Genomic DNA, 19,013 nt, shown 5'->3' with positions numbered 1-19,013 from the left:
AAGGTTCCCCTGCTTCATCGCACGGCTCCGGTTATGACTTTATTTCTGTTTTGAGATAAAAATTGAGGTTTAGTTCAAGTGTTCCAAAACCAGATACCACTCTCTCTCTCTTTCTTGTAGGCAGGGTGCTGCTGTGCCAGGCAAACCAGGAGGGATCTCCCGTGTACAGTGCCCCCAGTTCACTAGTATACACATCCACAAGTAAGCTAGTGTTATGGCTTTTTTTTGTTTTGTTTTGTTTTGTGACAAAAGCACATTAATGTGAATTAAGCCCACTAAAACTGTAAACTTTCCCAATAGCTCTTGTAAATGTGGTATTTATAAACGTGTGTAAGTAATGTCAACAGATAATTCAGTGGTTTTAGTTACATCTTTATCCTCAAAGCATATTTTATTTTTAAAAAAAAAAAAGATGGCCTATATTGCACTGTTCTACAGAAATGGTCAAAAGCTCTACAGTAACACTGAAATTTTTCAGAATCCAGTACTGTTGCGTGCTCTGCATTTTGTGTAGAAGACCAAGTTGTGTTTCTTTTTCCTTTCTGGTCACAACTTTGATTTAATAAACAAAAACTCTCATGCCATGCCACCATTTGATTGTGTCAGGAAGAAAATAAATATGAAGTCTTTTTTTACAAAAGGAAAAAGACTGTGTGCAAATGGGTATTTTGAATTATAAAAAGCTGTCCCAATAAAAATAGCAAAGACAAGCTGAAATGATAGATGCTGCCATCAGCTGTTTTTCTGTACAAAATTTTGCCATAGTTAATGTCTCCCGTAAAATTCTGCAGCAAAGTGGAACTGATTCTTCTGAGAGTGTTTTAGATCGTACTGGTGGTACCGCTGATGCCCATTCTGAAATCTAGTCAGATGAAGAAGCCTCTAGCCAAAACAAATAATAATTGCTGCTTGCTGAATTAGGGTGAAGAGCAGCAATTGCTGTGTGTTCTTAGTAGTCCTCTGTAAAGAAAATATTTTACATTGTCTGATATAACACCATTATCAGATATGTTCTTTATGGAGACTGTATTCAATCTGGAAAGCAATTCTGCTCTTTTAAAGCTTATCTAGACTACTAAATAATTAATTTCTTTTATTAATTAAAACCAGGAATGAGGACAAAAGAGTTCCATAGTAATCATCTCTACAGTCATGTAACTGTCTTATGTCAAAGGTTATGAATATCATCCCTAAAGCTGCTGCTTTTACAGTAAAGATATGGGATCTACTTTCAAATCAGGAGTCTACAAATACATAGTGAACTAACCAAATATATGAACTGTTTTAAATTGGAACTGAAATTATCAATTAAATCTGCATTTGCTTCCAGATGCTCCAAGAATATTTTGTACTAGGTCACCTTTCCTAAGCAGTGGGGGTTTTTTTAATCCTTGTAGCAATATAAAGATTAAATACTTATTGTCTAAATCAGTGTTCCCTATAGTACATTTTTTAGTGCACTATTCCCTTTTGACTGAAATACCAACCTTTGGCTAAAATTCTTTTCCTAGAAAATTATCCAAACATTTCATTCATCTCACTGTTAGGGAGCTTCCTTTGGAGGAGGGGCAGGGGGCAGTGTTTGGTTTTTATTTTCAGGAAATTAAATAAAGCCTTTTTTAAGTTTACCTTGTTGCTCCTATTGTCTCACTGACTTCTATCCTAGGAAATTTATTTCTGGGGTTGCTGCTTACATTGTACAGTATTTCCACTATTATTAAATCACTAGGTAGTCATTGTATAGCTAGCTAAGCTCTATACTTTACTGTTTCTGTTATGTCTCATGAGTCAGTCCCTTTGAAAAATGCTCCTTGAATAATGATATCCTAACAAACACCTGTTTATTTTCAATTATGCCAAATACATAAGTAAACAGACTTTGCCTATCTGCCTCCCACTGGGCAATGTGTAATACAGTTTCATAACAGAGATTGCTAGTAGCCCTTGCAGTAGAAATTATTACACTTTTGTTCAATCTGTGTGTCTGCAAGTCATGATTTTTCTTTTATTATACATACTATTTCATATTGCCAAAATGTAGTTTCCCCCACAGGGTCACAACTCCTAATAATATGAAATGACTACAATTACTAATGATTGTAATTAGTTTTTTTTTATTTCTCCTTATTACAAAACTTTCAATAAAGATGTAAAATAATTCCATTTCTATAGGAAATTCTACTAAGAAGTAGAACTAAGAGGTGAATAGAAATGAAGCTTGAGTTTTGTCTCATTTTCTTTCTTTTATTATTTTAAAGATCTTCTATACTCCATTTTTTATGCATATTTGTAATGTTGAAATGATAACTGATAAGTCAACATTAACGTCTAGGAGACTAATACTTTTACTATTATTATTCCACATAGACAACAATATTGCAGCCTTCATCTTTGAATCATTTGTTAACCATTTATTCTGTTACTGCCAGTATTGTAACTGTGTAATATTTCGGAACAGCTTACAATGTAAGAATTAAGAGGTTTTAAATTTGTAACTATTTTAACAGAAGGGAAAGAGTCAGCTGAGATTTTTAAAGCCATCTGAGAGGTTTGGAGTTCATTAAATGCTAATGGCATTTAGGAATTTTCAGGTATTTGGAAGAGGACAAGTCCTCATTTTTAGAAATGTTGTTGTCTTTAACTTTCTTTGTATTTTGCTCCCGAGTTATATGCCATAAGGAATGAAGGACTGAAACATGGTTGTAAAACATATTTTTTTTGTAATTTGGCTAGCTTTATTTCTCACTTACCTTTTTGACTTTTAATTGTGTTGGCCACTAGTAGTCTCTAATGACTCTGAACATTTTCATCCCATTTTTTTTGGCTAGCCAGAAAGAAGAGTGCATTTCTTGCAGCTACTCTTTCCCTTCTGATGTTTTATTTCCCTAGGATATATTTTATGTATCACATTGTACATTTACCGGTACAGTGATTAGTTACACCTCTGAATATGTCAGGAGATGGAAACATGGCTCTGCTTCCTTCCATCACTTCTGGCCCTTTGCATAATACAGAAAGAAATGAGCTGCTGCTTCTGCAAGCAGTGGAACAAATCAGTAGCAATAGTCTCTCATGCCTCATCTGTTCTCTTATGCTGAAGGAGAAGATGGGACCTGGATCAGTTTTTCGTCTGCACAGCTATTCTGGGAATAGATAATTTGTTATGTAGAAAGCATAGTTTCAGCATGAAAATGTGTTCACGTCCCTTGGTGGGACAGATTTTGCCTTACTGACTTCCAAAGTAAGGAAGCTCATGGTCTCATCTCGGCTGCGTAGATTCCCATAGCATTGGCATCTTGAGGACAGAGCTAATACAACTGATTTCAGTTAAATCCATCATCATTATCCTAACGCAGAATGTAGACAAGTATTGGAAGGAGATATATCCAGAAAGTAAAGATTAGAGTACACCAAGTCCCAGCGAGTAAGTAAGCATTCACTGAAGCTTCCTGGTGGTCCATGGTATCTCACTGAAACTTAGTGAATCAAACAGTCTGGCTCCACATAACTGACAGTCTCTTTTTGCCCCCACTTCTTTAGACTAGTTGCTTCCGCAGGAAATTTTTAAATCCTGAAGAAATTTGTATCTACTTTTAAATAAGAAATGTAGCCAGAAAAATGTTGGAACTTTTCCAAATTGAAGCCACTCGAGAATAGGATCCATGGGGATATTAAGACCCTGCTGGACAAAAGGAAGAATCAAAAGAAGAAAAAGTTCTGTCGCTGAATATCTGTATCACTGTTCTACAAAGGGCAGTAAAATAGCTGGGTATGTATGGTTAAAAAAGTCAAAAGTAGTAATGTGAATTTATGCAGGGACATTTAAAAACTGTTTAGTGCCTATTTTCCCCATTTTTCTATAATGTAGAAGTGCCTGAAAATGTGAATGAATTAGAAGTTAGAGTGCCAAAACATGGGAAAGAAGGAAGACATGAAGTCATAGAATAATTCAGGTTGGAAGGACCAGGCTGCACAGAGCACCTTTAAGGATGGAGACTGCACAACCTTTCTGGGGCATCTGTTCCAATGTTTGAATGTCCTAACAGTGGAACTTCTCCTCTTTCAATTACGTTTGTTGTCTCTCGTCTTCCCACTGTGTGCCTCTGGGAAGAGCCTGGCTCCATTTTCCTGATAACCTCCTCTGCCCTTTCTACCTGCCAGTAGACAACTTCTTTGTGCTCTGGAATAGCAAATCAATGTTCCCAGTCTCACTAAGCACTAGCTGGTGCAGCTAGGAAACCAGCCTAAAGCTGTGCATCACATTTTTCAAAAATTTACAATTGTGCATACCCAGGTCCCATGGAAGGCAATGGGAGAGAGATTACAAATTTTAATAAAAGTTCAAAGACAGCTAAATATATTTCACTCTCTAAATCAGATCTTTGTAGTTTTTAGGCTTTATTTTAGCTCCAAGTAAAAATAAAGATACTTGAGTTATCAGGTATGTAACTACTAGTAGATTTTTCTGAGTGTGTGTTAAGGTGGCAGTTCACTGGCCTGAATAGCTAACATATACAGTAAAATAGTAAATTGCTACATGCCTTTGTTCAGAATGATACACAGATGAGTGCCTGTATTTCCCAAATGTTTTTTGGCATGCCCGTAAGAGAGAATTTTTCCTTGACTTCAATGAGTACATTTTAAACTCATATCAATTTTGGCTTGCGTTTTCTAAATGTTAGAGTTGTTTCATCTTCAGCAAGCATGCTTATCAGGTCCAAAATATACATGCTCTTTTTCCATAATTTTTCATTTTTTATTGAAAATAAATAAATCTTTCATATTGCGATAAAGTGATAGAATTAAAAGAAGCAAAAATATGAAAATACAGAAATCAGATATTATTTTATTTTATCATACTCAAGGGCAAATGAATTTGATGGCCCATTTTTTCATTGATATATTGATTACAATTTTGTAAGAAGTGGTGGTGGTCAGCAACAAAGATTGAGGTGGTACAAATGGTTATAAATCTGTCCCACATTGTTCATGTTCTTTAATTGTAATTGTCTGATAAAACTTCCATCAGTTTCTGTAATTAACCTAATGGTCTAAATGAATTTCCAGATCACTGGTTATTCATTTCAATATAGAAAATGCCATTACATTGAGTTTAATTAATACAAAATAAGTTCACAGTCCATTGTATCATTAGAATAGAATTTTACTGTTTTAACTGTTTCAATTAGGAATATTTTTTCCTCTCATTTTGTTTGTCCCTTTTATGGACTTGAGTGTTCATTCTCTATTCATACGTAAATAGTATAAAGCCTTTATAATTAAAATATTTTAAACTCAATGCTTTTCAAGTTCGCATCCTCAAAGTATCAATTTAGATACTGTTTGTATTTATCATTTCTACTATTTTTTAAACCGAATTCAGTCAGAGCCAAGTTCATAATCCCATGATATGCCCTAGAAGATCTTATTTGTCTTGATACTCCTTTCACAGAAGTACATATGACAGATAATCACTCACCAGAGAATACTTTTGCTTTGCGTCAGACAGATATTAAAACAATAAACTATGGTGCTCTGGGATTTTAGCTTATGAGCAACCAGAAAACAACAAGGCAAAGATGAGATGGTTTTGAAAGGTGGGAAGGCAGTTCTTTCAGGAAATTCTCTGGAAACCTTTGGTCCTGTAATATTTTTGACAATAAATATTTTTAATGTTTTAGTTCTTTCAAGGCAAATCAGGAAAATACATTCCATTACTTCAGAGCAGGCATCAGAAATGTTCCTAAATCATCCTAATAATCCTACTGATCCAAAGTTAGGCATTACATGCCAAGAGAGCAGGAAAATCTATAGCAGAAGCTTTAAGTATTAATTACATGATATGGGAATTTTGCTTTTTATATATGTTCTCTATTAAACACTTATCAACACTTATGTATGACAGACACATGTACTATTTTAATTTTTTTTTTTTTTCCCTGTGGGTGTTTTGTTTTGATTCATAGGCAGAGGATAGTTCAGGACTTTGTTGATATGCATGGAATAAATGAGGCAAATCATAAATACTAAGTGTAAATACCACATCCAATAATAGGATTTAGTCCATTTGAGGACTTGTGCTACAGAAATGAAAATTAAGTAAAGCCTATCTATTCAATATGTCTGTTGAATATCCTCACTTAGAAGTAGGTTACTTGGCTTAGGAATATTAGTAAACTACCTAAAAAACACTGTATGAAATTATATTTGTGTTTATTGTTTCAGTGAAGACATTCCAGGTTTTATTTTTCTGTGGCATTACTAATGGATTGGAGTAAGACCTTTGAATTTATATTATATTTTGGGATATTTTCAGTACCAAGAAGATCACATGGTGAAAGTATAAATTTTCAAAAGGTGATTTAATGTGCACTTCTGAGCTGAATCACTAGTGGAAATATGCAGTTTAGAAACCTTGAGTCAGTTGATTTTGTCAGGTTTAATCTGCTGCACACAGCTAACTACCTGAAAATGATATTGTAATGATGATAGTCTACTCATAGTATTATCCTATCCAAGCAACTGAAGTGTAGGTGCTCCTGGCATTTGGTATATCCTTTTCTGGGTTTTGTATGTAAGACATGATTGATCATATTCAATCCAAATGGACGTATACTTTATTGTAATTTAATCAATGATTATTTTGTTCTGACTTTATTGTTGTATTTTTATTAATTTTTTGTGATTTTACTATTATTGCTAAGGGAGAGACTGTTTAGTAAGCTTGCCATTTTGAATTGGTATATGGGTCAGGAACAGTTTAAAGAATGAGTATTCATGCGGTATAAATAATTTGCCTATGTTAAGTATTTGCAAATTAAATGTAAAAGGTTTCTGCAAACTAAATGTTTAATTGGTATGTTTTCTCTTAAACTAAAAAGGAATGGCAGGTCACTTCATCACAATGGAAATATATGTTAGTAGATTGTATTTACATGTTTGTGTTTTTGTCTGCTTTTCATTGCTTCATAGAAAAAAGGTAGAGCACCCCTGCAAAGGAGTTCTGTGATAAAGCCAATTTAACCCTTATAGGACTGAGATTCATGAATGAAACAGTACAAAAATCTCACCCAAAGGGAAATGTCCATACATTTGAGTAGACCAAGCACACATATCATTTCCAGGCTACAAAAACCTCATTACTGAACATTTAGGAGTCAAACTATCTTCTGATGTGCTTCCTGAATTAATTAATTGCCTTTATAAAGTAAAGAGAATCACCTGATAGGAAACCAGGAATAATGTGAAAAGTGCCCTTCCTTGTCTACATGCTAAAACACAGTGGGTTTACATGAAAGTTTAAATAAAGAATATATCAAAGATAAGTAGGAAGGGCAGTTTACTAATTGTGTCCACCCCCTCCATTCCCGTCCCGTCCCCGCCCCCCCCCCCCCCCAACATGTATAGAAGTGTAAAAGGTCGAAAAATCATGTATCACTTCCAGGGAACAATATTGATGTCATCTCTTGTTGAAATGTGTTTAGAAGGTTTTAAAACACTGGTTTTGCCCATTGGATTGCACTATGCTTTGAACAAAGTTACACAAATCTGAATGCAGGATAACTTCACTGACTTCTAAGTCAGTTATACAGATAATACAAATAAACAAAATTGAGTAAAATTATATTCATACATATTATGCTATAATCTTGATTTAATTATCAACCTTTTTAAACTGTAAAGTGAACCTCTTTTGGGTTTTTTTGGTAGCACTGCCTGAAATTCTTACAGCATTTTTTGTGTTCTGTATCATTATATATTGTCCTTCTGTAACTATTTTAAGGATAACTGTCCTTTTACCTTCTGTATATCAGTATTTTAAATGGTGACTAATAAGGCATCAGTAAGATGTATTGTAGATGTCCAGAATCTGTAAATATGGGTTTCATTTCACTCCTGCAAATCTAATTTTAAGTGCCATGCTGTTTGTACTCATTGTTCTATTAGTCTGTTTAGTGACGGTGCAGTGTGTCTGACTAGCACGCTTAAGAGATTTATAGAGATAGACATGGCCTGAATTATGTGCCACTGACTTTAAGTTATACACCATCCTATACCTGGGTAGTGGAAGATGACTGGAAAGGTGTGCATAACATTTTTAATAGTAAACTGTAGAGAGTATCTTTGTCCTTTAATTCAAATAATAAAAATCATGTTTGACCAAGGACAGCTGGGCATCTCGTGTGTCTTAACTTAGTACTTTCCTGTTAATGGAGATATGGCACTTGGCCACTGGCAGTACTTGTGAATAACCAATGAGTTAGGACAATAGGATTGTTTAGACTTACTCCTCTCAGTATGCAGCTGAATAGTAAGGATTACATTTAGTATTCTCTTGCATCGTGATCTATGATGTTATTGTACATAAGGTCATTTGCGTAGGGTCCGAGATGCAGGCTTCTGATGTTTCCTTAGCTTTGCACTCTAGATGCTGTGTAACTCATTTTTAGCAGGTAGGTACACACAGTTGACCATACATCTGAAGTCATTCTGTCTGTCAGATGTGAAGTTGTTAATTTTGTGGTTTACAGGTTAGCCTGTAAGACTGGGTTTCAAATAAAGCCTTACTTCAGTGTCGCTCTTTCTTGTGACAGTGGTTATTATATCATGGCTCTTAAAACCATCTTGTATACAGCAAAATTCTTCAACCTGAATTTCACAAATACTAAGTACTTTTGAGTATAACATTTGTAATATCTATATGATTCTTTGCAGGTGCAATTCTTTATTTTGACAATCTTTTTCATTATGGCTTGGATTAGGTTAATAGCTGTTTCTTTCCTCAATCGCTTCCTGCCTAAAGTGTTCCCAACCCAACAACATTCTGACAATGTTCTTCTTTACAGTTTAATAATTCTGTCGAGTTTTAGTAATCCTTGTGTCATCCAGACAGAACTTCTTGTCACCACATAACTGGCTTTCATAAACATTGAAATTACTAAATTTTGTCATGTCTTTATAAGTAGTGTTACTTTTCATCTAGTTTTCCACAACCATGTTGTTTTTACTTTGCCTCAGAAATGGTGTTTAGCTAGACACAGGGGAGTTTTTCCATTTCTTTGGAACTTGTGGATGTCCAACAACCAGGAACACAAGGCAAGTTATTGATCAGTATGATCATCTATGCTTGAAGGTCAGATGTGGCTTCTCTGATCTCTACTGCTCCTTTTCCTTTATGGCCTAGTTGCTTTGTTGTTTATTTTTACCTACAGAGATTTTTCATGTTTGTTAGTTGTTTCTTTTGTGAAAAGTCAACTATTCTTTCTACATCAACTATTTGTAATCTTTGTAACATCAAACATGCAGTACTCTTATTTTGTTATTAAGTACACCATAAGTAATTTGATCACCAATTATAGCATTTTTTTATTCAAAGTTGTAGGTTGGTGTAATTACAGAGCTTCACAAAAAAAAAAAAATGCTCAGTCATCTTATCTGTTCTTTTTTATCCTTGCACATCCTTCATTTTTTTCTGCATGTTAAGAGAAATCCCTTGGTGTCTGAGGGATTCAGGTGGCTACATACAGTCCACTAAATGAAGGATGAGATGTATGGGAATTTCTGATAATCACAGAATCACAAAATGACTGAATTTCAGAATGGCTGAGGTTTGAAGGAACGCCTGGAGGTCACCTTGTCCACCTCCCCTGCTCAAGCAGCGTAACTTTGAGCAGGATGCTCAGGACCATGTCCAAACAGCTTTTGAATATCTCCAAGAATGGAGACTCCACAGCTTCTCTGGGCACCTGAGCCAGTGCTCAGTCACCCTCACAATGAAAAGGCTTAGACAAAAAGATGAGAGAGTTTCCAGGCTTTGGCATCAAGATTATCCCTGGAAGTGTTCAAAAAATGGGTAGATGTGGCACTTGGGGACATGGTTTAGTCTAGTCTACCCTTGATTGGTTTAGAGTGGACTTGGTAGTGTAGGTTAATGGTTGGACTGGATGATCTTAAAGGTCTTTTCCAACCTAAACGATTCTATGATTCTATGATTCTATTCTACAATTTTGCACCTAAGGTTATAAATTCCTGGCATGGTATCAATACACATAGAAACCAATGGTAGGCTTTATTGGTATATTAAAGGAGACGAAACACAGGAGGGCAGAGAAACAGAATAATTCCATATATACTTAAAATAATTATAGAGACAACTAAGTGTGAATTCAGTATGTGCGAGTCATTGTTGAAATAGTAGATCACTTAGGTCTGGAAACAAATTTAAGGTAAAGATAACCAAATAATGACTTTTGTTGGAACAGTTAAGTGTCTTCCTGCAATTTAACATAAGAATAAACACATTAAATAGGAGGTTGCTTTTTACGGAAATATTTTATGTATGTTTTTTGAGTGCATTGGATTACGTTGGTGATTTGGTATGGAAAAATCTAACAAATCTTATTTTTCATATGTCTGAGGATTAAATAGTTGAAAACAGTCTCTTAAAGCAGCTGTCCGCCTTCTTTCTAGAAACATGTAATTTTTCAGGGTACACCATGTCATAAAAAGTTTCACCAAATTTGTGTAAATTTTGGTGCTAATTTGGATTTGACTGGACTGACTAATGCAGTAGCAGTGTGTAAGGGGATTCAATTACAGTGTGCAGTGTTTTGTAAGTAACTGTCTCACATAAAAAGTTAATTAATCAGAGCTGTGTCAATTTCCTTGTGCCATGTCAATTTGCAGCAAGGTAATTAATCACTAATCACCCAGCGTGCTGCAAACTAAGGGACAATCCATGAGTCATTTATTGTTATTTTTTTTCAAAATAAATGGCACACAGAGCAATGAAGAAACACATCGTGCCTTTCATAATATTTTTATCGGCAGTTTTGCATGTTGTAATAGACTGCAGCAACAAGCAGCTGTAGTTCAATGGAATATGAATATTAAAGAAACAAATGAGAGCAGATTTATAGGCCATTGCTTTTCTGTTATGTCAGTTTTGAGATTACACTGAGCAAATGAACAGTGAAAAATTACTCTTCCATGTGGAGAATGGTGATTAGACTTGTACATTAATTAGAGATTTTTGTTTTCCTTTTCAATGCATTTCAAATGAGAATGTCCTATAAGAAACGTTTTTTCCAAAGTACAGATTTATTCATTCCTAAACAACAGTGTTTAATACTGACATATATTTTTGTACAATAGTAAGGAAATAACCGTTCTACTAATTTTAAGTATGTATTTCAAAAAATAAATAGTGAATGAAAGAAATAGAAGTGACCAGTTGTGACCGTATTTGACATATATGGCAAATTGCCTTTGAATTCAGTTAATTCACAACTAGATCCCAGGGATAATCATCTCACAAAAGTGTCAGGTGAAAAAATATTTTCAGCTTGCTATTTTTAAACATTGTGGACTTTCTAAAGATTATTTTTTTTTACCCTGAAATTTTAAGAATCCATCCATATATATATATATATATGTATAAAACTTAAAAGACCTCTTATGTTAAAATCTGTGGTACCACAGCTTAGATTTTACTTGCATTGTACTTTGGACTGTGCATTTAAATGCAAAGATCGGCACACATCCTCTTTAACACAGTTTTTATAATTCTTTACAAGAATGCTAAGTAATACTACTTATTACTATTACAGTGAAGTGAAAACTCACTACACAGCTTACATTGGCATAAACTCCTGATTCTGTTCCAGAATTCATAGATAATATCATATAGATTATTTTGCTTAGCCTTTCTTAGCATGTTACCCATTGCATCTGTTTGTTTTTAATTTATTGTCCAGCATTTCTGAAGTGCTTCATCAAGAGGGATCCTCCTGCATTATGGGAATAATGTAAATGTGTCTTCCTGTCTTTCTAACAGTTAAACCATGTTGCAGTAAATTAGTTATAAACTGATTCAAACATGATGTAACGTTAAATTCTTCACCATAAAACATTTGAAAACTCTTGATGGTGGATGATCTGAGAGTTTGCACAGGAGAGATTATCAGTGATGAGAGGTAGATTCATTCATCCATTTTGATGGCACACCTTTCTTGAGGCATATGGCACTCTCATACAAATTCAAACCACAGCACAAGTGTGAAGAATAATTGCCCATTAAAATGGCTGTATATTGTTATGGCTTTGATACGAAATCTGCCCCCTGCTGTTTTTTGCATCTGCTACTCTTTTACCTATCCCAAAGCTTTAAAACTTTAATACACAGTGTATAACCCTTAAGTATTTTTTACCAGGTTATATTCCTCCTTTTGGGAACTCAAGATTTGTCATTGTTCCTTCAGTCTTTGTTTTCTAAGGCATATGTTGAGACATTGTGCCTAGAAAGTGTGCCTACCTGTCAAGTTAATGTTATAAAAAATGAATAAAACCAATGCTTATATTACATATTTTTGGAGAAGTTAAGATTTGATTAAATTTAATCTGTGAACACAAAGATTTAGTTCCTCTTCATTTCCTCATGCTCATATTTATTTTCTATACAAAATCTTTAGTTACCTAAATTTTACCAATATACTAACATGAATCCTGTTAATTCCAAAGGCATTTTTATTTGCTTAATTGTTGCAATTTGCTGACCAGATTTCACATTTGAGATCTAAACTGAAGTTCAATGAAGGAAATGTCCTGACAGGGTTTCCATGTTTACAAAGCTTATCCAGAAGATAGAACTTTTTGGACAATATTCATTGTAATAATACATTTTTTTAAAAAATGTTATCCTCTTAAGTATAAAGATAGAACAAATCAGTTTAAAGAAGGAATCTTACCAACATACTGTTCCTAAAAAATTTTCATTTAGGCGGTAGTACGAAGTGATCTGTATGCTTTTGGATAATTATATTAAGCAAAGCCAAGCACTTCCCCAGCATATTGTTTTCACTCTTCTTTTTTAATTTGAAAAAGTAAAACTGCAGTTCCACTGTAGGAACTGTTTTTTTGTTGTTGCTGTTGTTGTCACATTCATATTTGAATAGCTGATGGGGCTGTTAGATGAGAATGTAAATTGTTTCTTTGGCTTGATATTTGATTATATATAGTCCTTAGAAAAGTCAAGTCTTTTTTTTAACCTCCTATTATCACCTCATATCATCAATGTGTAGTTGGAGAAATCTGCCTTTTCTCTATCACAGATAAGAATAATTCTGGTCATCAAATTACTTTGATAAATTTAAGGTACTTTTGCTTAGAAGTGGACTCAGATGCTTCCCTGCTGAGAGTCAAACACATTTTCAGCCCCATTATAATAACATTTTCACTGACCGAGTTTCAGCAGTTTGGCACTGAGGCACTAAGGAAGGTTGACCTACAACTGTAAGTCATTGAAATCTTTACTCCTCCTGGCTAGTATATTCATTACTTTTGGGGCTGGTTAATAGAACTTAATGCTTCCTGATGGGAGACCCCTTTGCATAAAATTGTTTTTATGAAGTCCGTTCTTCAGTTGTGTTCTAATGGTCCCACTTCTGCTGGTTATTTTGGGGTGAGGATATTAAAAAGTTGGTAGCAAGATAAATTTTGTGGTTATTACATATTCCCAACCATCTGATTTCTCAGCGGGGCTGAAGTAGCATGATTTTTTTTGCTGAACTCAAATCTAGGGTGATGTGATCCTGTTATTTTACCTCTAATCTTAATCGTTAATATTAGTACCTGGAAATAGAAGGCATGTTTTCACATACTCTGATCTTCAGACTGACCCAAATCAATTTTATGGGATGGATATAATTCTGTTATATATAAACTCTACTGTTAAACCTCACTTGATCGTAAGATCTTTCAATGCCACTATTAGTTCCATATTTCTCAGGCTTAGTTTCCATCATGTCTTATCCTCTTCCTGACAGAACTCCAAATCATTGCTCTACCTTCTACTAATTGCTCCTACAAGCTTTTTTAGAGTTTTGCTTTACTCACGACATTTTATGCTTCGTGATTTTGTTAAGGAGACAGTGCAAGGAAACAATTAGATTACTTCAGGCTTTTAATTCTAACACATCCTTTGTGCTGCAGATCCTTTGAAAATGGTAGAAATCACTGTCTTGTCTTAGTATCTCCCATGAATGCTGAGCCTCCGTTATGTGTTCTGGATTTGGTAAACACTTATGGGCTAAGTGACTTTTCCTACTATCTCTATCTTCTAGCTTTTTCTCCTCTTTCATAAGAGAAAGCTTTCTTTCTCATAAAAATTTAATAATATTTTAATATTTTCTGTTCTTTTTTATTCATTCATTGACGGGGCACTCTGCTTTTCCAGTGACATTTCTTTGTAGAGAACCATTCACTGTTAAAGATTTAAGATCAGTGGCCCTTCTTGTAATTCTTTCCAAGGTGTGACCACCATGAAGGTTAAAGAGTATTTAGGATAAATGGTCAATTATTGCAAAATATACATCTTAAAATGTCTGTGCGAAAACTGGATTGAGTGGTACAATTCAAAGGAAAAAAATGCTCACAAAACACTTCAGGAGTTCATACTTTCACAGAGGGTTATCCTCAGTGTCTCCCATACAACTTCTGCACAATTCCAGTTAGTTTGCATCAAACCTATATTTACTCATTTCTTCTGAAAATCAAGAGATAGTTCCATTCTTCACACACATGTATAGGGTCTGTGGCTGTATGGAGGAATTGGTGAGTTAATTTCAAACAGTACATTTTACAGGAGAAAGATTGCTAGGACCCTGAGTGTTTCACTGAAAGAAGACTACTTAACTGCTTTAAATATTACCAAACATAGATGTTAATTACAAAGAATTAATTGCTGAAGCAGAGTTTAGAGCAGGAGTTTCAAGACAATGTATTGCAAGCCCACAACATTGTTAGATACCTTACATTGCTGGAGCTTAGACTTTTTTTAATTGGTTTGGTTTTCTTTGCCACTGTTTCTGTTTTTCTTGGGAAAATGTGTTTTCTATCAATGCATAGAGAACTACAGATGCACATTTAAGTGAAGAAATTCAAACTGCTTAAAGGTTGTCAGACTTCATTAATTTTTTGTCAATGGCTTTTAGGTCAGAGAAATTTCACTTAATCTTGGCAGTTTAAGAATGTCCCTAAAGACTACAATTTTTTAAAGCTAGCTACAGAATATTAACCTTCAGGTTTATCATTTAAGTTATCTGCCATTTCAGCTATCAGTTTTTCCTGGCCATACTCTCAAGTCCATTTTTCCCCATTTGCTTAAGCAAACTCCTCTCAGCACAGTGGTTGGGTTTATTTATTTATTTATTTATTTATTTGCATTATTTAAAAAAAAAAAGGCACAAATTAACTATCAAATTGTTGGAGAAATTTGCTTCTAGAAATGACCATCTAGTAGGTGGAAAGGAGTCATCTTTCTAATGCAGGCAGACTGCAGCTAAACATTACTCTGATAACAAAGATAATTGTGCTGGATTAGACTAGTTCTTCATCTAGTCCAATACCCTCTATTTGGAAAGGAGCAAAAGCTGCATTGTAAAGGTTGTAAGACTAGAGCAAGTGTCTAGGTATATAGTTCTTTGAACATTCTGTCAGCTTTGTACAATTTGGAGTGTTTTTGTAAACCAGAGGTGATGTCTTTATACTGTTTCTCTGCAGGGAAACTGTTCATCCTTTTCATTCATATAAACTTTTAAACTTTTACATCCATAACATGCAATGGCAGAAAGTTCCGTGGTGGCTTAATTAGAGGCTGTGTGAAGAGCCACCTTTTCCCATGTTTTCTCCATTATTCACAGTTGTGGAGCTTTGTCATAGCTCCCACATTCACTTCTTTTCCATGCTGAAGAGTACTAGTCCACTTCATTATTTCTCTTACAGAAGTAACAGACATAATAATAGTTATGATAAGTGACAGTTTAAAACGTATGTTGTCCGCATCACCTAATTTAAGCCAAGATAGGAAGTCTCTAGGATGTGGCATTCACAAATGCATTCTCCTAGGGACAGAAATGAACAATGTTGCCATGATGTCCAACCCTCATGTTTTTCTCATGTGTTGCTAATTTCCATCTATGACATTTTATTGGAGCATTACACCTTTTATTTATGTTAGTATGAAGAGACAGTCCATTCTATCAGAGGAACTATGGCACAACCTGTATATCTTTTTACTATAATGTTTGCTTATATCTTCAGTCTGCTGAAAATTATCTTTTACATTTTCATGTGTGCATTGTACTAATTTGTATGCAAGACTGCTTGGAAAGGAAAAGGACAAAAGTTACATGGTCTGAGCAGTAGGTCATGATTCTAGCACTGCTGTATTTATACTGTTCAATATTCAATGTTGTTGCATATGCAAAATTACTTACAGTTTCCAAGTATATGATATACATGTTCATTTTTCCCCAAAAAATATTTCCCACAACTCTATTTCTTTAAGCCTTCTTAAATGCACTTGATTGCAGTTATCTACAGTATATTGAGTTCTTTAATTTCATCTTTCTGATTTTGACACATATTCTTTTTACAGAAACAGGAATAAAATATGGTATTTGCACTTCTTAAAAGGCTGTTTTAATTTAATTGTCTTGCCATTAGGTGGTTTTATGTTGTATCACAGACATGTAAATCTTTGCAGAACTGCTGTATAACCTTTTTGTCAGTGAGAAGGACTTAGCAAAGCCCAAAAGCTACAGTAGTAAGGCAGTAATGGAGAAGTCACCATAATTACAGTATTTTCCTTCATGTGTTCAGCCAGTGATGTCTACAAGTTGTGAATTTTTCATTTTATTTTTCAAATTCAAGGTGTCTTTTAAAACTTAATGCTAAAACAGATGAAAGACAGATGTGGATTGAAATCGTGTTTCAGACTTGAAAAACTTACTGGTTTATACATCATCACTTCCATTTGCTTGCTTCTTAATAGGGCTTTGCTAAGCTATATTTATTTCTTTTATCTCTTTATTTACATACTGAAAAAAATGCAACACAGTGAAGCACAACTGAAGTAACCTGAGTGACAACAGAGCTGGATTTGATTTTCTCTGTCTCACTGATGAACATATTCCAAAAATACCTGTTCTAACATTGGGCAGCAATATATGTACAAAGAAGAAATGAAGTAATGAAGTAATGATTAAAAAACTGGCAGAGAAAGTGGAAAGATTCTTTTTTATTTTTCAGTTTAAAAGTTTATGAAGAGCGAAGTTTTACAGACATTTTACAGAAAAAAACCCTCTAAGTAGTACTGTACTACTGTTCAATTTCTGCTTAAAATATTTTAAGCCTCACATGGAATGGTAATTAATGTTTACACTTAGTTGCAATGACAATATAAAAATGTCTAAATTAATTCCTTTTTTATATGTCTAAATTGTTTATAGTGGGTCTGAATATTATCTGAATTCGTATAGATTATTCCAAACTATGCAACTCTTGCCTTTGAAGGAATAACGGGTAATGTTATGAAAAATGTACACCCCCAAAACCTGAGAAAACTCTCTGTCTTTCTTTCCCTTGGTACATAACTAAGACCCAGTTAATAATCAACATCTGAACAAAATTAAAGCTCTGTTAGATTGGTAAAATCACTGGATAATTTAGATCACTGGAGGTCTAACGTCTCATACCCACTCAAAGCAGGGCTGACTTTTGAAGATAGGTCCAATAATGTGATGGCAATGTCTCTGGCATTGTGAATTTGAGCCTGAACTGGGTGAGGTGAACCTCAAGAGCCTCCTGTTAGCAGTGTTGGCTAAAACGGTCAACATTATTTTTCATAGTGTCTTCTGAGAGAATCAGAGCCACCTATAATACTGCTATCTAAATTCCCAGTTTGCTGTCTCCTGCTTGCATACAAAGATTTTGTATAAAAAGATGAGGCCTCTGGTTAAAACACTAATAATTTACTTATAATTTTTTTTTTTACTTATAATTTACTTATTTGGCAACTCCCTCACCCAGGCAAGCTTTAATATAAGAACAAACATGCTGCCACATTACCTGTGTTTCAAAACACTAGACTGAACTGAATGTTTTACATTCATTCCTCCTCTTTTCTCCACAGTGCCAGGATTTCCCTACCCTGCTGCAACTGCAGCTGCTGCTTACAGAGGTGCACATCTAAGAGGCCGAGGTCGCACAGTGTATAACACGTTTCGTGCAGCAGCCCCCCCTCCTCCGATTCCAGCCTACGGCGGGTAAGGAGATCAGCCTCTTTTACCTATCAGCATGGATGTCCGAAGGCTACAAACTATTTGTGACTGTGGTGCATGCTGATCGTGTGTCACTGCAGAAACCAATGCAGCATGCAACCAATCCCAGTGCTGGAAGTGGTGCACCTTGCACGGAGTATTGAAAAATGACTGTAATTTGTGCTGCCATGGTTGGTGGCCTTAAGCATTTCAGATGTCACATATTGTTATGTAAATATTCTTAGAAACTGAATGCTTTGGAACAGAGAAATTGTTTCAGCTAAAGATATATTTTTGATGATTGCAAACATCTGGTTATTAAGGAGGTTGGATCAAGTTAACTTCTTTTTCTTCAAATCATCCACTGAAAGTTGTCTCTGGACCTGAAGGCTTAGTGGTGTGCTTTGTTTGTTTGGTTGGTTGGTTTTTATTTTTTTTTATTTTAGTGCAGTCTGTTTAGTTTTTCTAGTTGTCATCTTTACCATGATAGAAATTTGGGGTGCTTCTCTCAGGGCCATGTGTTTTTCAGTACATTTGCTTAAATATACCTTAAGATTTCACTGTCAGTGACCTATATTTACTAAAACTAAGTAGAAAACTAAGGAACAAAGGGGAGAAATTCATAGTGGTAATTTCTAGACTCTCAATAATCTTCTGTTCATCCAGAAGACATACATATAAACTTTTTGAAGTATATTTTTGAGGGAAAGAAGGAAGAAACAACTTCTTCTTGTAGCTCTGTACATGCTGACACAGAAAGGTTTTGTATTCTGCATATGATATTTAAAAGTCCTAACATTGTCAAAAGATTTTCAGCTATTAAGAAATTGGGAAGTTGGGAAAATCAGAAAACTTGGCAGATTCCAGGCTTCAACAGTATTTTGTCATAAAAACTTGTGGTAGATATGCCACTAC

General features: G+C 34.6%; 1 protein-coding gene across 10 annotated transcripts in view; it reads left to right on the top strand.

Moving 5' to 3' along the window:
* The window catches only part of RBFOX1 (RNA binding fox-1 homolog 1), a 1,399,804-nt gene that overhangs the window by 1,332,131 nt on the left and 48,660 nt on the right, over positions 1 to 19,013 (top strand). For 7 of the 10 annotated variants that reach the window (XM_075719223.1, XM_075719231.1, XM_075719224.1 and 4 more), the window contains 2 exons: positions 121 to 201; positions 17,972 to 18,104. In XM_075719223.1, coding sequence (XP_075575338.1) covers positions 121 to 201; positions 17,972 to 18,104 — 214 coding nt within the window. The remainder of the gene's footprint in view (positions 1 to 120; positions 202 to 17,971; positions 18,105 to 19,013) is intronic. The other 3 variants (XM_075719228.1, XM_075719230.1, XM_075719232.1) reach the window with 1 other exon arrangement.

This window comes from Pelecanus crispus, chromosome 11 (assembly GCF_030463565.1).
Source record: "Pelecanus crispus isolate bPelCri1 chromosome 11, bPelCri1.pri, whole genome shotgun sequence".
NCBI lineage: Eukaryota > Metazoa > Chordata > Aves > Pelecaniformes > Pelecanidae > Pelecanus > Pelecanus crispus.
Note: the sequence above shows the minus strand (reverse complement) of the source record. Positions and strands in the feature narration are given on the sequence as shown.